Below are 16,670 nucleotides of genomic sequence, written 5' to 3'. Positions count from 1 at the left end.
TACTTTGATGAATGATGACTACCAATGTCCACATTGCAATCGTCAATGCAGAGCAATGATCGGACTACGGAGCCATCTTAAAACACACCTAACACATCAATAAAGCAAGCAGACATCTTACTATAAAGAGAGGGATTGCATAGAGAGAATGATCTCTTACAGTACTTTATAATAATTGTACATATACTTATTCTCTGTACTTTATTAACACTCTTGATGATCTCTTACAGCACTTTATAATAATTGTACATATACTTATTCTCTGTACTTTATTAACACTCTTGATGATCTCTTACAGCACTTTATAATAATTGTACATATACTTATTCTCTGTACTTTATTAATACTCCTGATGTTCTCTTACAGCACTTTATAATAATTGTACACATACTTATTCTCAATACTTTATTAACACTCCTGATGATCTTTTACAGCACTTTAGAATAATTGTACACATACTTATTCTCTGTACTTTATTAACACTCTTGATGATCTCTTACTACACTTTATAATAATTGTACACATACTTATTCTCTGTATTTTATTAACACTCTTGATGGTCTTTTACTACACTTTATAATAATTGTACACATACTTATTCTCTGTACTTTTTTACCACACCTGATGATCTCTTACAGCACTTTATAATAATTGTACATATACTTATTCTCAGTACTTTATTAACACTCTTGATGATCTCTTACAGCACTTTATAATAATTGTACATATACTTATTCTCTGTACTTTATTAACACTCCTGATCTTTAATTAAATTAAACTAGTAGACTTGCTAGCATCACATTCTAACTGATATCTCCAAAATATGGAAAAGACTGTGAAGTGATATATAATACACAATTTTTCGATAAAATCATGACAAAATACTTTTGGTAAAGAGAACCCTGTTATCATTCATCAATCTTTGAGAGAATAAATGATACATACTACATTTATTCAAAACAATACATATATTCATTTTCTTTATATTCTCTTCAAAACGAATACTTACCTATACCTACCTTAGTACAGGTCCTCCATCTATCCATTGGGCCTTCTTTTTTTTTTGCTCATCCCTCTATTTACTGGGCAAGAGACTGTTATGGAATGGTTAAGCCAAACCAAACAGGAGAATTCCATAGGCAAGCCTAGGAAAACACTCAGGTCGATTGCCAAGGCGCTTGTCCACACGACAGCCTGAACACAGCGACACTCAACGAACTTAATCGCGAGTAGCCGGCTAACAGAATTCTAGCTGAAGCATACAAGCCTTATGGTATCAACGCTCGATTGCCCCAAAATCTCAATCTGTATATAAGTAGGCATCAGGAGCAGGACTAAGTGATGAAAAGGAAAATTACACTGAGCAAGCTTCTTATACAGAGTATTGAAGAATAGTGGCGTATCCAACAAAATCAATGAAGCGAAAATAGTAAACAGATTTTCGCGAAAGTGAATTTCGCGAAATTGGATTTCGCGAAATTACACATTATATATATATTATATAGTCAACTTTCGCGAAATTGAATTTCGTGAAAGTGAATTTTGCGAAATTGGATTTCGCGAAATTACACATATATTATATATATATATATATTATATATATACATATATATATAATATATATAATAATGTAATATATATATATATATATACATATATATATACATATTACACATATAATATATATGTGTAATTTCGCGAAATTCAATTTCGCGAAATTCACTTTCGCGAAATTCAATTTCGCGAAAGTTGACTATATAATATATATAATGTGTAATTTCGCGAAATCCAATTTCGCGAAATTCGCTTTCGCGAAATTCAATTTTGCGAAACTTGACTATATAATATATATAATGTGTAATTTCGCGAAATTCACTTTCGCGAAATTCAATTTCGCGAAAATCTGTTTACTATTTTCGCTTCATTGATTTTGTTGGATACGCCACTATTCTTCAATACTCTGTATAAGGAGCTTGCTCAGTGTAATTTTCCTTTTCATCACTTAGTCCTGCTCCTGATGCCTACTTATATACAGATTGAGATTTTGGGGCAATCGAGCGTTGATACCATAAGGCTTGTATGCTTCAGCTAGAATTCTGTTAGCCGGCTACTCGCGATTAAGTTCGTTGAGTGTAGCTGTGTTCAGGCTGTCGTGTGGACAAGCGCCTTGGCAATCGACCTGAGTGTTTTCCTAGGCTTGCCTATGGAATTCTCCTGTTTGGTTTGGCCTAACCATTCCATAACAGTCTCTTGCCCAGTAAATAGAGGGATGAGCAAAAAAAAAGAAGGCCCAATGGACAGATGGAGGAATTGTACTAAGGTAGGTATAGGTAAGTATTCGTTTTGAAGAGAATATAAAGAAAATGAATATATGTATTGTTTTGAATAAATGTAGTATGCATCATTTATTCTCTCAAAGATTGATGAATGATAACAGGGTTCTCTTTACCAAAAGTATTTTGTCATGATTTTATCGAAAAATTGTGTATTATATATCACTTCACAATCTTTTCCATATTTTGAAGATATCAGTTAGAATGTGATGCTAGCAAGTCTACTAGTTTAATTTAATTAAAGATCAGGAGTGTTAATGAAGTACAGAGAATAAGTATATGTACAATTATTATAAAGTGCTGTAAGAGAACATCAAGAGTGTTAATAAAGTACTGAGAATAAGTATATGTACACTTATTATAAAGTGCTGTAAGAGATCATCAGGTGTGGTAAAAAAGTACAGAGAATAAGTATGTGTACAATTATTATAAAGTGTAGTAAAAGACCATCAAGAGTGTTAATAAAATACAGAGAATAAGTATGTGTACAATTATTATAAAGTGTAGTAAGAGATCATCAAGAGTGTTAATAAAGTACAGAGAATAAGTATGTGTACAATTATTCTAAAGTGCTGTAAAAGATCATCAGGAGTGTTAATAAAGTACTGAGAATAAGTATGTGTACAATTATTATAAAGTGCTGTAAGAGAACATCAGGAGTATTAATAAAGTACAGAGAATAAGTATATGTACAATTATTATAAAGTGCTGTAAGAGATCATCAAGAGTGTTAATAAAGTACAGAGAATAAGTATATGTACAATTATTATAAAGTGCTGTCAGAGATCATCAGGATTGTTAATAAAGTACAGAGAATAAGTATATGTACAATTATTATAAAGTGTAGTAAGAGATCATCAGGAGTGTTATTAAAGTACAGATAATAAGTATATGTACAATTATTATAAAGTTCTGTAAGAGTTCATCAAGGGTGTTAATAAAGTACAGATATTAAGTATATGTACAATTGTTATAAAGTGCTGTAAGAGATCATCAAGAGTGTTAATAAAGTACAGAGAATAAGTATATGTACAATTATTATAAAGTGTTGTAAGAGATCATCAGGTGTGTTAACAAAGTACAGATAATAAGTATATGTACAATTATTATAAAGTGCTGTAAGAGATCATCAAAAGTGTTAATAAAGTACTGAGAATAAGTATATGTACAATTATTATAAAGTGCTGTAAGAGATCATCAGGAGTGTTAATAAAGTACTGAGAATAAGTATATGTACAATTACTATAAAGTGTAGTAAGAGATCATCAAGAGTGTTAATAAAGTACAGAGAATAAGTATATGTACAATTATTATAGAGTGTATTAAGAGATCATCAAGAGTGTTAATAAAGTACAGAGAATAAGTATATGTACAATTACTATAAAGTGTAGTAAGAGATCATCAAGAGTGTTAATAAAGTACAGAGAATAAGTATATGTACAATTATTATAGAGTGTATTAAGAGATCATCAAGAGTGTTAATACAGTACAGAGAATAAGTATATGTACAATTATTATAAAATGATGTAAGAGATCATCAAGAGTGTTAATAAAGTACAGATAATAAGTATATGTACAATTATTACAAAGTGTATTAAGAGATCATCAGGAGTGTTAATAAAGTACTGAGAATAAGTATGTGTACAATTATTATAAAGTGCTGTAAGAGATCATCAAAAGTGTTAATAAAGTACAGAGAATAAGTATATGTACAATTATTATAAAGTACTGTAAGAGATCATTAGGAGTGTTAATAAAGTATTGAGAATAAGTATATGTACAATTATTATAAAGTGCTGTAAGAGATCATCAAGAGTGTTAATAAAGTACTGAGAATAAGTATATGTACAATTATTATAAAGTGCTGTAAGAGATCATCAGGTGTGGTAAAACAGTACAGAGAATAAGTATGTGTACAATTATTATAAAGTGTAGTAAAAGTCCATCAAGAGTGTTAATAAAATACAGAGAATAAGTATGTGTACAATTATTATAAAGTGTAGTAAGAGATCATCAAGAGTGTTAATAAAGTACAGAGAATAAGTATGTGTACAATTATTCTAAAGTGCTGTAAAAGATCATCAGGAATGTTAATAAAGTACTGAGAATAAGTATGTGTACAATTATTATAAAGTGTTGTAAGAGATCATCAGGAGTATTAATAAAGTACAGAGAATAAGTATATGTAAAATTATTATAAAGTGCTGTAAAAGATCATCAAGAGTGTTAATAAAGTACAGAGAATAAGTATATGTACAATTATTATAAAGTGCTGTCAGAGATCATCAGGAGTGTTAATAAAGTACAGAGAATAAGTATATGTACAATTATTATAAAGTGTAGTAAGAGATCATCAGGAGTGTTATTAAAGTACAGATAATAAGTATATGTACAATTATTATAAAGTGCTGTAAGAGTTCATCAAGAGTGTTAATAAAGTACAGATATTAAGTATATGTACAATTATTATAAAGTGCTGTAAGAGATCATGAAGAGTGTTAATAAAGTACAGAGAATAAGTATATGTACAATTATTATAAAGTGCTGTAAAAGATCATCAAGAGTGTTAATAAAGTACAGAGAATAAGTATATGTACAATTATTATAAAGTGCTGTCAGAGATCATCAGGAGTGTTAATAAAGTACAGAGAATAAGTATATGTACAATTATTATAAAGTGTAGTAAGAGATCATCAGGAGTGTTATTAAAGTACAGATAATAAGTATATGTACAATTATTATAAAGTGCTGTAAGAGTTCATCAAGAGTGTTAATAAAGTACAGATAATAAGTATATGTACCATTATTATAAAGTGTAGTAAGAGATCATCAAGAGTGTTAATAAAGTACAGAGAATAAGTATGTGTACAATTATTATAAAGTGCTGTAAGAGATCACCAGGTGTGTTAACAAAGTACAGATAATAAGTATGTGTACAATTATTATAAAGTGTAGTAAGAGATCATCAGGTGTGTTAATAAAATACTGAGAATAAGTATATGTACAATTATTATAAAGTGCTGTAAGAGATCATCAGGTGTGTTAATAAAGTTCAGAGAATAAGTATATGTATAATTATTATAAAGTGCTGTAAGAGATCATTAGGAGTGTTAATAAAGTACTAAGAATAAGTATTTGTACAATTATTATATAGTGCTGTAAGAGATCATCAGGTGTGTTAATAAGGTACAGAGAATAAGTATATGTACAGTTATTATAAAGTACTGATAAAGATTGTACTTGAACATTTTCTTATGTATATATTCAATGTTTCATTTATACTATATTATCTTTATTGTGTCCTATCTACTTGAATATTTTCATATATTTCAAGTTAAACATAAACTATTTTATTTTTATTGAAACAAAATGAAGATGGAGATAATGAATAATACATATAAATATATCTTTTAAAGTGAATAATTTTGTAATAAAACTGATCTTTCATTAAACATATTAATTTCTCCAACAAATTTCAATCTTACATACAAAAAAATACAAAAAAAAAACCGGAAATAAATTCCTCAAAATTCTTAACCATTCAAGAGCTTCAACATTACAAAATCATCAAATCTTCAAAAAATAACTTTGTACATAAACACCTTCTCATATATATTCAATGTTTCAAATATATAACAATCTCCGGAAAATCAACCCCTCGGTGTCCCAGATATTAACGCCCTCACTCATCCGGTAGGTAATCTCTCGCTCTCCTTGATAATCCGCGAGATCCACTCCGAAAAACCATCCAGCCCTCGATGTCCCAGATATTCACCCCCATCATTCCACCGATAATCGGCGACGATTCGCCCTACTAATCAGCGACGATTCCCCCGACTAATCCCGTGATAATCCGCGTTTAATCGAATGACTCATCCCCCGCTAATCGGATGACTCATCCACAGATAATCCGCCGATTACGCCAGGAGCGGATCCGTAACCCCTCGAATTCAACCCCCTACTCTACACCACAATTTCCCCCCAAACCCCAACATCTCATTCAACTCCACACGATTCAATCTACACCCCTAGCCAATTTATTTCACAACCCCCTTTTTCTATCCCCCCCGCTGGATCCGTCACTTTTGTGTGTAGATCTGCTCTCTATATACTACTTACGGTGTTTGCTAGAAGCTTTATTAAATTCATGCTATATAGGCATATACTTATGGCATTTGGAGAAATTCTGGGTCCACATATCTTAGTAAATTTATTAAATCAGAATGAAAAATTCCAATACCTATTAGAAGGTGAACTTAATATGTGCCCATTTATTCCATTGCACAGAATAATAGGTAGATATCTGCCTGCAGACCTGGAGGTTTTGAATTCAAAGTCATTGCAAAGCAGATAATTTGTACTTAAAAATTTATCATAATATTTATAACATAACACAACACACGCAACACACGAAACACACGCACCGCGCGCACCGCGCGCACCGCGCGCGCCGCGTTATATATATAAATTTAAATATCACCATTATATATATCACCACACACACACACACACACATATATATATATATATATATATATATATATATATATACAGATAATGGTTGAGACTTCACTGATATAGTGCTCAAAGTGGTCCACCGAGCCTGTATAAGTGCAAAGATGGAAAAAGTTTTTAGCAACAGTTTATTACTTAAAGTTTCATGATGCAAAATGATGTAATATAAAATTTATAAAAATATATTTTTATATATATATATATATATTTATATATCACCATATATATATATTACTCATGTATATACACTTGTATATATACATATATTTATACATGTATATATAGATATACATGAGTAATATATATATGGTCTAATATATATAAATAAATGAAAAAAAAATATATATATAAGTAAATGCGTAAGATCCAAGCAGAGTGCTCAACGATAAAATCAGAGCAAGTTAAAGTCAATAAAACAGACTATAACTATAAAACACTTTATTACTATTAGTTTCATGCTTGGTAAGAACAATCTTCAGATAAAGTGATGGCACCAGTTTTGGTTACTTATATACAGCTGGAACCATTGAAATTACTAAAACTTCATAGCTGGAAGATTATGGTTGTTAAAGGATTCATAGAAGCATTAGGTTTTTAAATTGGACGGTAGAAACTCGCTAGGGTGTCTGCAGGCGCTGACAAGTTTGGTGCTTTGGTTCAATGAACCAAGGTGTGGCCTGTATATAATATAAAACTTTCCGTGTAGACACAAGGCACAGTTTTTAGAGCCATTGGCCAGTGGAATGGACTGCTCCAGAATTCTCCAGTTGATGGAATAGTTAGTGTTTGAATCATTTAACTGCCAATTGTGCTTGCTGGGTTCAGTGGCAGTTCTTTTATTTTGTTGTGTAAACCACGTTTTGTGATCGTTATAGGGCGTGTAAGAGAACCCTACTAACATTTCCTGTCTCTACTAACTCACCAATTTTATTGTCTTGTGTTAAGTAAAACATCGCTGTATCCGGGTCTAAGGCGCCACAAGGGTTGTTTCGACGTGTTTTGACGTGTCTCGACACGCCTTCACTTCCTGCAATTATCTTCCATCCACGCTCGGCATTATGACTTTTGAAGTTCAACTAGTAACACGCAACTGATGATTTAATTGACGATTTTTCTGTTCAGAACATTTTGGCATTTATTGCTAATTTGTTTCGTTTGACTTCTTGATTTAGCTGTGTGAGTGTTTTTCAAAGACGGCAAAAGGTTTGTGTCGATATTTTTCTATTTCTATAATATCGTTATTTTTTATATTGCTGTGGAAGAACTTTTAAATATGTTAATCATTTGTAGATTTCACGGTTTCGGTGTTGACTGAATAAAACATCAACGAGTCATCTCCAAATCAGTGAATTAATTCCAGCTTAATACACTTGCCAGCTACGAACCTAGCGTAAACCGCTATAGTGAAATCTTTCCTAGAAGAGAAAATAACCAACGAACATCAAATAACTGCTGGGCGGACTTAAAGGTGTCTCGTATTTACAGAACGTGTGTACACAAGTGCCACAACTATTGAGCCGACGTACTGGCTATATTCAACTATTGAGCCGACGTACTGGCTATATTGAACTATTTAAAGGACATTGATTGACGCGGGATCCCTGAGCCGCCGTGCAGACCTACACTATTGATATACCACACAACATCGTAGCGTCATTTAAGTCGACGAATATACGTTCAGTAATTACCGAAACAACGAACCGGCTAAATAGAACAATATATCTGCCGGCTAAGAACCCTATTCAGACTATTGAGATAAGGAAATATTAGGATACTCGGAAGCGTTAAACATTTCGATAGCTTTATTAGATAACTACTGAACAATTTTAGATCGTTTAAGATTTAAAAAATATTAAAAATTGTCACACTGTTTTGAAACTGTCATATTATTTTTTCTTTGAGCAATTTGCAATCTTTTGGATTACTGTTCTTGTAAACTGCCCTGCTTGGATGGTGGCTAATTTCGGTTGGTAATCGATTGGCACACGGTTTGGCTGCCGCGGTTAGTGTCTTTTCCGAAGTGTCTGACATTTTTGGCCGGCCCTCGCTCGTACTTTATAATCTATTGTGGCGCTTTCGACCAAGTTTGCAACTAGTATTATTTTGTTGACTTCACATACCTAAACTAGACGTATTGAAATTTCTTGTAGATCACATATTTTGCAGCTTCAATGGTATTGAAGCTCTTTTGTGTAAAAGTATAAGATTTAATTTTTGTATTGATATTGACTTGACTGTGATATTTACTTTTAAAGCAATCTATTTCAGCTTTTTCACCCTTTTGATTTTCCGTAATTATAAACGAACTCAGGGTATTATCATTATTGCTCTTTTAAACATCATAATGAATTCAGAACAAGATGTCAATTCAGCAGAGCACACGTCACAAGCAGGTAGTGGCCACCGAATGAATAGCCCACCTATATTTAGAACATCTGATCGTATCAAAAAGTCAACATTACTCAAGGATATTCCAAAGTTGATAAATGATGAATTGGAGAAAATAGAAGATTTTCTGACGAATATGCACACTGAAGAAGAAATGCAAGATTTTTCTTCTGCTATCGAGAAAATCTTAGAGGAAATACAGGAGAAGTGGTTCAAATTGTGTGAATTGACTGATGATAAGGAAAGGTTAACCACACTACAGAACATGTTTGAATATTATGGGTCAACTGTTGATGATTGCAAGAGAACGTTAGCAGAGAGAATAGAAGAGGCAAGCAGGGTCAACTCCGCAGAATATGACAGTGATATAGAAAGAGAGCTGGAAGAGGCAGCTGCAAAGTTTCAGCAGCTGATGGCTAGAAAGAAGGCAAGGGACTCTCGGAGCTCTTCCACAAACAACAAGAACAATCGTCTTCCAAAATCTGAGACAGGGTCTGCAGCTTCAAACGCTGAGACAAAAATGAACAATTCCGGTTCAGGTGAAATACAAGCCCTCACCAAAGCATTGATCGCAACGATGAAGTCCACAAAGCGCTCAACCCTCGAGCCCAGTGTTTTTAAGGGTGATCCTACTATGTTCAAGGAATGGGAAACAGACTTTGACACCTACATTGAATCGGAAGGCTTAACAGGACTGCAACCACTAAGACACTTCAAGAGGTTTATTTCTGGTAAAGCATTTGATGCAGTCAGTGGGTATTTTATTACCAACACAATGGATGCTTATGAAGACGCAGGGAAAGATTTGAGAGAAAGATTTGGTAAACAGTATGATGCTGCTCTCGGATTAAGAAAAAAGCTTGAGGAGTTTCCAAAGATTGGCACAAGGGATGCTGACTCTATGAGAAAATACGCAAATCTTCTAAGTCACATCAAATCCGCAATGCGAGGTTGTGATGAGTTGCGCCTATTGAATGACAGAAACCAAAATGAGATTCTTGCTAGGAAATTACCAGAATGGATGTTGAGATCCTGGGCCAAAAAGGTGAGAGTGTATGTAAAAGAATATAGCAGTTATCCTACTTTTAATGAATTTGCAGAATTCGTCAAAGAGCAAGCTGAAGATATGGAAGAAGAACGAAAGATCAGCGGACAGGAAGCAAGTCAAAACTATCAACATAAGCCAGATTTCAATAAAAGGGAAAGGAGCTATGCTCCAGCCAATTCAATGAAATTACGAAGCCATTCAACAGGAACCTCTCAAATAAGTGAATGTCTTTACTGTAAGAAAACCCATCTAACGAACGAATGTTGGGCACTTGCTAAGCTGCCAAGAGAACCAAAGAACTTATTTTTTCAGGAGAATGGTCTTTGCTTTGGCTGTACTCAAAGAGGACACGTATCAAGACAGTGCCCAAACAGAGCCTTTTGTTCCAAGACAGGATGGGGGAAAAGACATCCAACAGTCCTACACATCGACTTTTCGACAACATCTAAACATTGGAGAAACCAAGAACAAGCTGCGGTTCCGAAGCCACCAAGTGAAAGAAGCTCAACCACATCGATGCCCAGCACAAATATTCAGCCGGGAAAAGAACCAAGTGCAGAACTTAAACGGATAACTTCAAAGAAAACTGGTACAACAGGTAACTCCCTCAGCATGATCTTGCCAGTGCATATAACTACTGACAAATCTCCTGCAAAAACGCTACTTGTATACGCGCTCCTTGATTCAGGTTCAGACCACTCTTACATCAATACAGACTTGGCGAAATATCTCCAACCCGACTACACAAGAGAATTGGTCACAGTAGAAACTCTCACAGGAGAATCAACAAAATGGGTCACTTTATATCAAGATATTAGAATACAAGGATACGAACAAGCAGACTTCACTCACTTAGATGCCTATGGTTGGAAAGATATTGCATGCAATCGCGACCACATTCCTTGCAGAAATAATGTGGCAAAACTATCTCATCTTAAAGAGTTTGCAAGCAAATTGCCACCTTTGATGGACATTCCCATTGGATTGCTAATAGGAGCTAATTGTCCCGAGGCTTTTGCCCCTTTAGAAGCATTAGTTCAAGTCAAAGGCTTGCCGTATGCCAGGAAATCAATGTTGGGGTGGACCGTCTTTGGAGCAGACAACAGACGGCAAGGAGATAGAAGACTTATTACACACCGTACATGCATCAAGCTCGACGATCATGTCCTCATATCTCAAGAAGACATAAAATTTCTAAACATCATGGAACAAACAACGGAAGTGCTACCATCAGGGTCTTATCAGATGGCTTTACCATTTAGGCAGCGACCACACTTACCAGACAACAAACGCCAAGCCGAACAACGCCTCACTTCACTATTTAAGAGATTTGAGAGCGACTCGGAGTTTAAACTACAGTATGTACAATTCATGCAAGAGATGTTTTCGGGGGGCCATGCTGAAGAGGCTACCAATATTGTTCCTCAGAAAGGTTGCGTGTGGTATATACCACACTTTGCAGTAAAGCACCAAAAGAAAGGCAAACTCTGTGTGGTATTTGATTGTGCAGCTACATATTCGGGAACATCTGTAAATCAGCATCTGCTTCAAGGCCCTGATTTGACCAACAGTATGCTTGGGATTTCGTGTAGGTTTAGAAAAGGAAAAATCGCAATCGCTTGCGACATAAAAAAAATGTTCTTCAATTTTCATGTTACTCCATCTGACAGAGATTATTTGCGCTTTTTATGGAAAACAACAGAGGGAGAAGTCAAAGAGTATCGGATGACAAAGCACTTGTTTGGAGCCACATCTTCACCTGCTGTTGCCACTTATGGTCTGAGAACTTTAGCAGACGACCATGCCGGGGAATACCCAAAAGCTGCAGAATTTATACGGAGAGATTTCTGTGTTGATGACGGTATCACAAGCGTGAACACAACGGAAGAAGCCCAGCAACTTATTGAGGACGCTAGGGCTCTTTGCGCAACAGGAAATTTAAGACTTCATAAGTTCATTAGCAATGATTCTTCAGTTTCATCATCGATTCCCGAGTCGGAGAGAGCAGTCGATTTGTTTGCAGATTATCTGTCCCCTCAACGTACCCTAGGATTGGAGTGGGACCTTAATAAAGATTTTTTCAGATTTAGTGGAAATGAGGTTAAAGCGGGGCCTGTCACAAGACGTGGCATACTGTTTGTAGTCGGTCAGCTTTTGATCCCATTGGTCTTTTAGCACCATTCACACACCAGGGAAGAAATATACTGCAGAAGGTCAATAAGACTAGTGTTGATTGGGATGAACCTCTCAATGAGGAAATGAATCAATTGTGGAACAGATGGGCTACTCAACTGTCACAACTCCAACTAGAAATACCTAGGTGCCTGGATGGGTTGCAGACGCAATGCGTGTATGAGCTGCACACATTTTCAGATGCCTCGCTGGAAGGCATTGGTGCCTGCTCGTATTTGCGATCCATTGACAACCTAGGAAATGTTTGCACCAATCTTCTGTTGGCAAAAGCAAAAGTCGTACCCAGTAAAGGGGTAACCACCATTCCGAGACTAAAGCTACAAGGTGCCTTTTTAGCCACCCAACTCAACAAGACGCTTCAAAAGGAACTGCACATGGATATAAGCAAGTCATTTTTTTGGTGTGATTTAACCATCGTGCTTGGCTATATCTGCAATGATAGGAGGAAATTTCACACGTTTGTTGCTAACAGAGTTTACGGGATTAGACAAGCATCTAACCCTGAGCAATGGCATCACGTACCCGGGGCAGAAAACCCTGCCGACATAGCTTCTCGAGGGATGGAGGCCGAAAAATTAAAACGCACTATGTGGTATACGGGTCCCAAGTTTTTACGATCGCAGCCAGAACTACAACATAGATTACAGTTGGATATGTCGACACGAAGAGAAGTGTCAGAGGATGATCCAGAAGTTAAGAAAGTCCAAGTTGTCAGAGCGACTGAGATTTCAACACTCATAGACATGTACAACAAGTTGAAGAAGTATAGCACGCTCAAGGGACTGCTAGGAGCCTTTGCTTACTTACTCCAGATGGCCAAGAACAAGTCCTTAAAGATTCCTCTGACGCGACCATCAATTGAAAATATCGAAGCGGCCAAAAGATTAGTAATGAAAATTACACAGACAAAATATTTTCAAGAGGAAATCAGAGTTTTGAAAAAAGGTAACCAAGTGATGAAAACAAGTTCGTTGCTTCGATTAAGCCCCTACTTGGATCAACATGGCTTAATAAGGATTGGTGGGAGAGCAAGAAATTATTTATCTCTTACCGAGCTAGAGAAACATCCAATAATATTACCAAAGAACTCTCACTCGAGTAAGCTATTTATTAGCTACTACCATGAAATTTCACACCACATGGGACCTTCCTACACGCTAACATCCATGCGTCAAAATGGCCTCTGGCTCATATCGGGTATAAGAACAGTTAAAAAACAATTAGGTCAATGCATGCCATGCAGGAAGATGAAAAGAAGGCCTATGAGACAGCAAATGGGAGAGTTACCTCAAGACCGAACTAGCTGTCCCCCACCGTTCTCACACACAGGAATGGACTGCTTCGGCCCATACGCGATTAAAGAGGGAAGGAAGGAAATGAAAAAGTACGGATTAGTTTTCACATGTTTGTATAGTAGGGCTCTCCACATTGAAGTTTTAGATGATTGAACTGCCGACGCCTTTCTCAATGGACTACGTTGTTTCATCGCCATACGAGGTTCTGTGATAAAGCTCTATTCTGACAATGGAACAAACTTTGTCGGCGCCAAGAATTTGTTGGATGCGGAAGCAAAAAGATGCCTATGCGATAGAGGCATAGAGTTTGTATTTAATTCCCCGACGGCAAGCCACCAGGGAGGCGTTTGGGAGAGGCAGATCCGTACCATCAGAGCAGTGCTCAATGACATATTAAGGCAAAGTTCTAGACTCGACAGTACTTCCCTAAGAACGGCATTCTATGAGGTTGCTGCTATTGTCAACAACAGGCCCTTAGGAGCAATCAACATCTCTAATCATGAAGAAACACCAGTCACACCAAACATGATTCTAACAGAAAGAAAGGAACCCACTGCGCCACCACCTGGAGATTTTGATGAAGCAATATACTGCCATGCTAGATGGAAAAGGGTACAGTGGGTAGCTCAAGAGTTTTTGAGAAAATGGAAGCTGGAATATCTAGACAACATCACGCGTCGTCAAACCTGGACGAAAGTTGAAGACAATTTGAAGGTCAGAGATGTTGTACTTATAGTCGAATCCAATGAGCCGAGGAACATGTGGCAAATAGGGCGAGTTGAAGATGTGTTTCCAGGTAAAGACGGTTTAGTGCGTAAGGTGACTGTGAGGCTGGGAAATTGTAACTTAGACAAGAAGGGGCGAAAGATGGCAGAACCAACTTATCTTCAACGTCCCATACAAAAACTAGTAAAACTCTTAGAGGATATATAATTCCCACTTACATTGCCCATATTATATCGTTTAATAGCAACCTCTGTTTGTGGTGCTAATTCAACTTTAGATGTTAGTTTTTTGTTTTTTGTTTGTTTTATGTTGTTGCTTGTGTTGGTTTTGTTGTTGTTAGGATAGAACTTTATATATTTTGTATTACTAACGTAACCTTCAAACCTATTGTTTTCTATTAGAATATGACCTTGGTATTACTACTATGGTTTTGCAAAAAAGGTGCTGACATGAAAAAAAAAGAAAAAAGAAAAGGACATTTGTTGAGGCCAATTGCGTACATGGTGCAGCGGAAATATAAAATATATTAGAATTTATATTTGGTGGGAGTGTAAGAGAACCCTACTAACATTTCCTGTCTCTACTAACTCACCAATTTTATTGTCTTGTGTTAAGTAAAACATCGCTGTATCCGGGTCTAAGGCGCCACAAGGGTTGTTTCGACGTGTTTTGACGTGTCTCGACACGCCTTCACTTCCTGCAATATCTTCCATCCACGCTCGGCGTTATGACTTTTGAAGTTCAACTAGTAACACGCAACTGATGATTTAATTGACGATTTTTCTGTTCAGAACATTTTGGCATTTATCGCTAATTTGTTTCGCTTGACTTCTTGATTTAGCTGTGTGAGTGTTTTTCAAAGACGGCAAAAGGTTTGTGTCGATATTTTTCTATTTCTATAATATCGTTATTTTTTATATTGCTGTGGAAGAACTTTTAAATATGTTAATCATTTGTAGATTTCACGGTTTCGGTGTTGACTGAATAAAACATCAACGAGTCATCTCCAAATCAGTGAATTAATTCCAGCTTAATACACTTGCCAGCTACGAACCTAGCGTAAACCGCTATAGGGCGTTTTAAATGAAGTTTCTGTTAGGCCAATGTAGTTAGCTTCACCATTGTGGGAGGTAACAATGGCTTGGTAAATTATAGCAAACTGCAAACATTTCTTCTGTAGTAGGCATTTGACTTTTACATGACATTTGCAAGAATTTGCTGGTGAATGTTTCCTGTTAATGCTTTGCCCTTCAAGAGTTTTAGGTTGTGCAAGTGGATGATGTTCTTTAAGTTTTTCATACAGCTGTAGCCAATTTTTGTAATGAGTTTGTTGACTATGGTGTGCAGTGGGTGGTTCAGGAAATTCTTCTCTGACGGTTCTTAAGAATTGTCGACCGATGTTGGTTGTGACATGTTTGCTGAATGGTGGTCTTACCAAGTAGTGTCACGCTCTCTGTTGTTCTTTTGAGTTTGAGGTGTTGTTGCTATAGGAGAGTATTGGAGTTTGTGGTTGCACCCACTATTCTTTAAGGCTGTTTGGTCGATGTTAGTCGATGACTCAAATGTATTGCTGTCAGAGGAGAGCGCGCAAAGTCTGTTGTTTATACCTGGTGGTACGTTTTTGATGATGTTTCAGGGATGGTTGGATTTTGAGCTCACATAGATAGACAAGTTATTTGCCTTGTTGATTCCTAGCCCGTCATCTCTGTACAATTTAAATGAGTTGCCATAGTTTGCTGCTAATTTGCTTAGTATGAAGTTTTTGACAAGCTCACATGTCTCGGCTCCGAAGAAGCATCCCATCATTACATCAAAGAGCTCCTCTGAGGAGGTTTTAGACCAGCTGTTTTTGCCAGAGAATAGTATGGACTTTTTGGCATGTGTTATGATATTTCTTTCATCCTCTGAAATATTGTAATATTTACTAGCAAAATCTAGGGCTGCATTTAATACCTTTGCTGAGATAGAACAAAAAAAGTGTACGATATCGAATATTATGATTGCATGTTGATCTCTGCGTGGTATGTTTAAGAACCATTCGATGACATCTGTTGTTTTCTTCCATTGGTTGAGTTTTAGCTCTGCTTTGATCAGATTTATGCCATTTAAGATTTGTTTACTAATTCTGCCGAGATCAGGCTTTGCTAGGTTTATCAATCTGCAAATAGGCTG

At 35.8% G+C, this 16,670-nt stretch overlaps 1 protein-coding gene across 1 annotated transcript; it reads left to right on the top strand.

Annotated features, from left to right (window-relative positions):
* The first annotated feature begins 9,192 nt into the window (after window positions 1-9,192).
* LOC137400403 (uncharacterized) lies at window positions 9,193-14,705 on the top strand. The gene is made up of 3 exons (XM_068086732.1): window positions 9,193-12,325; window positions 12,460-13,881; window positions 13,975-14,705. Exons 1-3 carry the CDS (start codon window positions 9,193-9,195, stop codon window positions 14,703-14,705), a joined length of 5,286 nt encoding a protein of 1,761 aa, XP_067942833.1.
* The last annotated feature ends 1,965 nt before the right edge of the window (window positions 14,706-16,670 follow it).

The sequence above is a fragment of the Watersipora subatra genome, chromosome 7, assembly GCF_963576615.1.
Source record: "Watersipora subatra chromosome 7, tzWatSuba1.1, whole genome shotgun sequence".
NCBI classification, from domain to species: Eukaryota; Metazoa; Bryozoa; class Gymnolaemata; order Cheilostomatida; family Watersiporidae; genus Watersipora; species Watersipora subatra.
The sequence above is the reverse complement of the archived record's forward strand: the minus strand, read 5'-3'. Positions and strand labels throughout refer to the sequence as shown.

Coding starts and splice junctions, on each gene's coding strand:
- LOC137400403 (XM_068086732.1), top strand. CDS start 9,193: ATGAATTCAGAACAAGATGTCAATTCAGCAGAGCACACGTCACAAGCA. Junction 12,326..12,459: donor AGATTATCTGTCCCCTCAAC/GTACCCTAGGAT, acceptor TTGGTCTTTTAG/CACCATTCACACACCAGGGA. Junction 13,882..13,974: donor GTACGGATTAGTTTTCACAT/GTTTGTATAGTA, acceptor TCGCCATACGAG/GTTCTGTGATAAAGCTCTAT.